This window comes from Sitodiplosis mosellana, unplaced genomic scaffold, assembly GCF_009176505.1.
Source record: "Sitodiplosis mosellana isolate CC-2019 unplaced genomic scaffold, AAFC_SMos_1.0 Smas_scaffold_12, whole genome shotgun sequence".
In the NCBI taxonomy this organism is placed as follows: domain Eukaryota; kingdom Metazoa; phylum Arthropoda; class Insecta; order Diptera; family Cecidomyiidae; genus Sitodiplosis; species Sitodiplosis mosellana.
The window spans coordinates 1163021-1170302 of record NW_022595254.1 but is presented as its reverse complement, the minus strand read 5'-3'; the positions used below and the strand labels follow the sequence as shown (position 1 = coordinate 1170302).

Here is a 7282-nt window from a genome sequence, read left to right as displayed (position 1 = left end):
AAAAAAATGGTGTATATCTAAATGGGTTAATATTTGCTATGGAATGATTAGGTTCCAAGATTTCAGAAAAAAAGCTACATGTTTCACATTCTGTTGAATTATCACCATTTTGTTGAAATGAAGACATTTTTTAATATTTCCATTTTTCCATTATGGTTATGAAAGCCATTCATTCGAAGCCATTTCTGTGTTCATTAATAGTGGTTTAATTAAACGTCGGGGCTCATTTGTGTATTAAAGAAATGACCTCGAGGATCTACAGAAAATGAAGTACTTACTATTTCAGCGGTTTGCATTGCTTTCTGGTGCAAAAAACCTCAATTGGTTTCTTGTTTCTGCTGGAAAAAGGAGAAATTTCCGTAATGAAGACAGTGTGCTGATTTCTTTTTTATTCATTTATTGTACATATATCTATTTCGTAATTTACAAGTATTTGATTTTTGACTTAATGATAAATTTCTTATCCAAATCAACAATTGTGTGGCTGAAAAAAGTCAAAATATTAAAAATGTAATGAGTAAAACATGCGTTGGCTAAAAGATGATTAAAAAGTTTTAAAATTAGCAAAAAATTTACCGCAAAATTAAAATCGAATCGGTTAGAATGAACATAATTTACTTAAAAACGATAACTTAGATGATAATTCGTTCTGGTTTTTTTTTCTGTTTGAATCTTTCCAAGTGATGCTCACATCACCACACTCATAGAAAAACTAAAACTTGAATCGTTTGAAAAATAAACGTTAGCGCCCGAAGGAAAAAAAAACTTGAAACTTACACAAAATCACTTACATACTATTTTCATATGCGCATAGTTTGCATGTAAAACTTAACTGAAAAATATAGAGTTTCGAGTGTGTGTTTGTGTGTGTGTGTATGGATGAATTACAATTTTTTTTCTTTAACTAAATTAGAGTTTCAAGAGAGAGGTTCTCTTTTTCATCCTAGTTTATCATTATAATTTATTTCAAAAGGCAAGACACAGAAATTCTAATGATATTCTCGTAGGTTTTTTCTTCTCATTTCTCATTTTTCTTCCACTCGAATTTCGATTTAAACTCGAAATCACATTGTTTTTTTTTTCTCTCATATCGAATACACCATTTAGTCATCACATTTGGAAGATACACAAAGAATATATTCTGTTTGCATGGGAAAAAAAACTGAAAATGCTTAGCACAGGAAAAAAATAACGGTTTTTGGTCGAAGTGCGAATTAAACATGATTAAGACATTTGGAGAGAAGAGGTGAATTCAGTCGATTGGCACATTGAACATGCTCTACAAATCTATATATCATTCACAGTGTGGGTGCAGGGGGTAGGTAATATGCGGTTCGGGGACAGAATGGGAGGAAAAAACGGTGATATAAAGCTCTAAGGTGAGAATGAATTTCAGGGTTTTTGTTTTTTTTTGTTACACGTACAATCCAGTTTTGATTCATTCAATAAAATCACACATAGAATTTAACTAGGTTCTTGCATTACAACTATATATGTATATATTTATATATATCATCTGCAAAGTGTTTGTTTTAAATTTACAATAGATTTATAGCCAGTTTGGTTTTGTTTTGTTGTGTAATTTGTTTTAGGTATTTTGTGTGGTGTAGCTTTGTCGAAAAAGTTTGTTTAAAATTACGTATACAACAGACATCAATTCATATATATACGTGTTGTGAATTTGCAAATATATAGTACACTCAAAAAGACGGTTAGAGTTCAGCACATCGTGTTACTGATGAAGATTTGAATGCGACATTGGCTGCTCTTTCGTTTTTTGTTGCATCGACCGATTTTTTTTTTGGTCTTGATCTAGTCGTCTCGAAAATTGATTTTACATTACATAGTTCGTAAACATACATATTATTTGTCATTAAAAACATTCATTTATTTCTATTTTAGTTGCATTCTTCCTTTCTCCAAACGTAAATTCGAAATATATGCATTGATAGTGACCGTTGTTGATGTGATTGCAAATTAAAATTTGTTTCATGGCAATGTTCGTTTGTTTGTATCATTTCAGCCCTTAAATATGCATCGCGTAAAATTGGCCGTTGAATCCCTATTTAGAGCTTATAGTCTCAATGGGGCAAGTGTTGAAATAGAAATCAAAGAAAATGTCCAAATGAAAAGAAGTACATGATTATCTAATGGCTGAATATGCAATTTCCTTATACTTCAATCTAACGTTAATTACAAATCGTTTTTTTTTTTCTTCTTCTGTTTTAATTTCTTCGTCGCTGTTTCATCTCTCTCAATTAGAAATTAAAATCAACTACATAATTAATGCTTGACTTAAATAACATTTTCCTTTTCTTTATGCTTACTGACTAACAGTATTTCCCAGGCAACAAAATGAAATAGCTGGTCATCTCGGCTGACGCTTGGTTATCGAGATAATTTGAATTATTTCGAGCGATCAATTGTATTTTGGAAGTTGTATCCAAACGTTCAATCAATGAAAAAGAGAAAAATCCATACATAACGTTTGGCTTCCACCTTTCAAAATACAATTGATCGCTCGAAATAATTCAAGTTATCTCGATAACCAAGCGTGAGCCGAGATGACCAGCTATCTCATTTTGTTGCCTGGTATTTCCTTTGTTTTGTTCTTAAAACGTGTTGAGGATGGGGGAATTGTGTCTTAAATGTGTTTCAATCAATATGATTTGCGATTTGATTTTCGCCATTCAATAAATTGTGTTGCTATGTTCATTCATATGCTATATTTAGTATTTTCAAGATGCTTTTCTCTTTCATTTTATTAAAATTGTGTAACATTTTTGCCATAAGTTCATACCACATGATTTTGTGTATCTCTGTGTGGTTCAATAAATTTGTTTGCATGTACATTTTGTGCTTGTGGCATTTGGTTATGTTACAAGTCAACAACAATTTTAATATCAAATAGATTTTTCTCTGTGTATGTGTTTGTTAATTAGAAACCGAAATGCTTAAGCCGAAATGTTTGGTTTTTTGGGGAAAAATATGAATTCGGATCGTCATCGAACGGCTAATCGATAGAAATTGTGTGTGTGTGTTTTGTTTGGGTAATTTTGTTTAGACTTCAGTTCCATCCTCGCATTCATCTTGGAAGAGGTGCGTGCCGTCGGCAGCCAATTCGGGGTTTTCGGTGATCGCTGATATGGTTGTCATTTTCTTTTTTGGTTTTGGTGGTGGCCTTGGCGGCACTTTATTCGATGCTGCTACCGCCGCTGCTGCCGCGGCTGACTGCGCCGCCGCCGATTTGTCCGAAATACCATTTGTATTTGGATTATTATTGTTGCTATTACTTAGATTAGATGTGTTAATATTGGAAATTAAATTATTATTAATTGCATTTGCGCTAACTATAATTGGATGTGGTTCAATTGATTTATTGAATAGCAGTTCGGTTTCGTCGTTCATGCCGCACAGTTCGCCGCCATTCGGGAATATTTGCTGCTGCTCCTGTATTGGTTCATAAATTCGTGGTGTCGCTGGCAATGGGCGATCTTTCATCGTATAACTTGGCCCAGCTCCTATGTGATCCAATGAACCCGACACTGACACGGCCATCGGTTGGTTATGTTGCTGCTGTAGCAGTAGCTGTTGTTGCTTTTTCACGCTCAACGCGGAATGGCCACTGGCTGACGTTCTTAGGCCGAGATTATCGTAAATTGGATCGATTGCCAATTCCGTTGATATTGTTGATGTTGGCGATGTCGGCGGAAAATCGACCAGTGTCGATGTAATCGATGGTGCCCAACTGGGTGTTCGCGGTTTGCGCGGAATTGTTACGTAACCTTGTTGCTTCATCATGATTGGTGCATACAATATTGGTGCCGGTTGAAACGGTGAACTGGTGCGTGGATTGATTATGGCCAAATTTCGATTTTTCGGATGTTGCAATGTTCGATAGCCGGCCTGTTGTGCTGCGTACGCATTGTGCTGATAGATTGGACTTGCGATCGGCGATTTAATGTACAAATTGCCTTCGGGAATATTCGTAATTGAACTTTGAGTTGACGACGATGGCGGATATCGGGATGGGAACGATAGAAGATCCGGTGGAAGATTTGTACCATATCCATCATCGACGAATGTTGCACGGGACCGTGGCGTTGTGTCTGACAGCGCGATTGAGTGCGTTTCGTCTTCATGATGACCTATGGAGAGAGCAAATAAACATAATCAAATTAGTCTTCATTTTTAAGTTGAAGAATCAGCAAAAATACTCACCATAAGATTGTTCATCCAAAAGGGTCTTCTTAATTTCTTGCACGTCATCGGATGGAATGCTCTTGCCATCAGTTTCGCTTCGTCGCGGTGGCTTTTCGACTGGATTCACTTCGGTCAATAAACTCTTTTGCATTTCCATTATAACCGATCCTTCAAGCATCGATCCATCGGTTGAGCGATCTATTTTGCTTGCGACCAAGCCATTCTCACTGATTGAACCATTTTTGGAGTATGTCTTCACGCGGCGGCAGTAGCAGCACAAAATGAGTACCACAATAATGAGTAGTGTCAATAGGACAATGGCAACTAAGCAGACGATGAAGAGTATATTGGGTGAATTGTTGGTCGGAACGCCGGCAGTGCTGCCAATTATACCCATACCCATACCATCAACTGATTCCAAAACTGATGTAACTGCCACATGAGTATCGACTTTGCTTACACCTCCTGTATTCTTTGCTAGGCAAGTGTACGTTCCACGATCTTCCGTTTTCACACCAACAATGTGCAGTTCGGAGACGTAATAGTCGATGGAACCGCGTCGATTCTCATCCTGAGTATCACGAATGCTGATGCGTTGATCTTCCAAATTCATCGGTCGATTGTTGTACAACCAGTCGATGTGTGGCTTCGGTGAGCCTTTGAGTTGGCATGAAATCGTAATATTTTCAGTGTTCGCGTCAATGGTGAAGCCATCGTGTGGGTATAGAATAACTGGACGACAGGCAAAATTCTCGGCCGGTACATCGGTCCAGAGTTTTCCCCTTAAATTCATCGGCAAATGGCAGTCAGTGGGTGGCGTATACAGTCCCCGGGTGATTGCAAACTTTTGGAATGCTTGCAAATCGCATGTGCAATTCCATGGGTTTTGGTTCAACGTCAAACTGCGCAAATTGTCCATTCCACGGAATGATTCCTCTTTTAGTACCGTTAATTGGTTATTTTCCAAATCGATTTCACGTATTGCCGACACGTTGACGAACGTGTGCTGACTGATGGATTTCAGTTGATTGTATCGAAAATCGACTTTGGCCAAGAAGCCCATGTTCTCAAACAGATTGTCGTCCAAGTATTCGAGTTGATTGTGTGTCACAATCAGTACACGCAATCGGATCACGTCGGTGAACGTGCCGGGATACAGTACTTTCAGAAAGTTATTCGACAAATCCAATTCGATAAGCAAATGTAGCCCTTTGAATGCATCACGGTGAATCTCTTGCAGTGTGCAGTTTTTCATGTAAATTTTATGCAAGTTCGGCAAATTAGCATCTTTAAATTCGTTGCCTCGCAATTCGGGTATGGTATTAAATGATAAATCGATCACTTGCAGTTCAACGCTCATCTCTCTCGGCACCGATATCAACGATGTATTTTTGCAGTCAGCCTGTTTCTTCGACGAAATCCATTTGCAATGGCACACACCACAATCGTTCATCCATTCGGCATCGCCGACGGCTGGCTGGATCACGGCAAAAATGGTGATGATGAGTACATAAACTAGCGTCATTTTCGGTTGCATCGAAATAATTCTGTGTATCCTTATTGCCATCATGTATGCTGTGTCTTCATTGGTTCAATTTTGAGAAAACAGAAATCTGCTCTTCTTTTTTCTTAACTTTATACGTCTCTTGTTTTCGTGTTGAGTGGTGATTTTCGTTAGAAATTCAAATGCTCATGATACGCTGGTGTTCATCTGAAAATAGAAACAAAAAAAAGGAAATAAAATTTCATCTTGACGTAAAAAGAGTGACGTAAAGCTTCTAATTCATCTATAATGCTCAATAAACCAAATTGCACACAAGCTAAAGCGCAATACTTCAATACAACATTTTATTTCCTTTATCGCTCGAGCGCCATGAATTTTTATGCTCGTCCGTTTTTGTTTGCTTCTTCCTCTTCTCCATTTGTTTTACTGTTGCTATCGAGCTAAAATTGCAAGGCGTTCCATTTTGTTGTCGAGAATATTTTTTAAAATCGTCATACTTCATGCGATGCATACAATATCTCGTTCGCTCGTATTTTAGTGTCGTTCTATCCGTTGCACATGAATAATGGATGTACGGAAAAATATTGTTTCGCTCTCTGGTTCTACGAGCACTTTTTTTTCATTTATGTTGTTGTTGTCTTTCATTTTTTGGAAAACATTTTGCATAACAATGTGTCTGTTTGCTACATTTTGAAGCAAGCATTCTTCCTTTCTTTCGCACATAAAACAACGACATTTTGCCTAGGAATATTTTGCATCGAATCAGTGTGTTTGTTTGTTTTTTTTTATAGGTATGCCATCACAAAAATATGGTCAAAAATACAAAATAAATGTATAGCTAACAGGCGGAAATGCAAACGAATCGCATAACCCGTTACGTATTTATCTGGCAATTTGAGTTGGAATTGTGCTCTTTTCAAAATCGCCCACTTTACCCATAAGCCAAAACTGTCGCTGTCTCTCTGCCGATAAAAAGCACAATATGTGTGGCTGTTACTTTTTTCATCGAAAATGTGTCATCCATAAAGTAAATGCATTCAAATCCTCGATATACCTTTCGAATATCGTTTGTGAGTGTCCTTTTTCCGTCTAAAATATCAGGAAAACAGCGGAAATATGCACGTAATTTCATTCGATTTAAAAATGTGAAATTGCAACATAGACATAGACACACATACATAGCATAGAAAACGATGAAATATGCAGAAAACCTCGGCTAAATCATGCACAACGAAATGAAATACTTCTTCAATGCATATTTCATTCGAATGAATAATGCAAAGTGCAGTTGAGTGCGCGCGCCAAGCATACGTCCAACATGGATGAGAGAGAGAGAAGCATTTGTTTGTTTGTTGTTACTTGCAATCAAAAATTTACCACGCAAATGGAAAAATCCTTACATAACTTAAAAGGCTGAACAACTAAATTTAATTAACATTTGCGCGAGCGCCAGCAATAATACAACCAATTGCAAATTATTCACTTGGTTTCCTCGGCATTTCATGCCAGTTGTCGACTGTGTGCTTGTTTGATTGTTTATTTCTTTCTTTGCATGGCAATTTATCCAATTTCAGG

At 37.0% G+C, this 7282-nt stretch overlaps 1 protein-coding gene across 6 annotated transcripts in view; it reads right to left on the bottom strand.

Moving 5' to 3' along the window:
* Nucleotides 1-2728: 2728 nt before the first annotated feature.
* LOC129567842 (uncharacterized) overlaps nt 2729-7282 on the bottom strand; it is a 268094-nt gene continuing 263540 nt past the window's right edge. For all 6 annotated transcript variants that reach the window (XM_055445201.1, XM_055445198.1, XM_055445200.1 and 3 more), the window contains 2 exons: nt 4222-5914; nt 2729-4148 (listed from right to left, as the gene is read on the bottom strand). In XM_055445201.1, coding sequence (XP_055301176.1) covers nt 3061-4148; nt 4222-5773 — 2640 coding nt within the window. In that variant the 5' untranslated portion in view covers nt 5774-5914 and the 3' untranslated portion in view covers nt 2729-3060. The remainder of the gene's footprint in view (nt 4149-4221; nt 5915-7282) is intronic.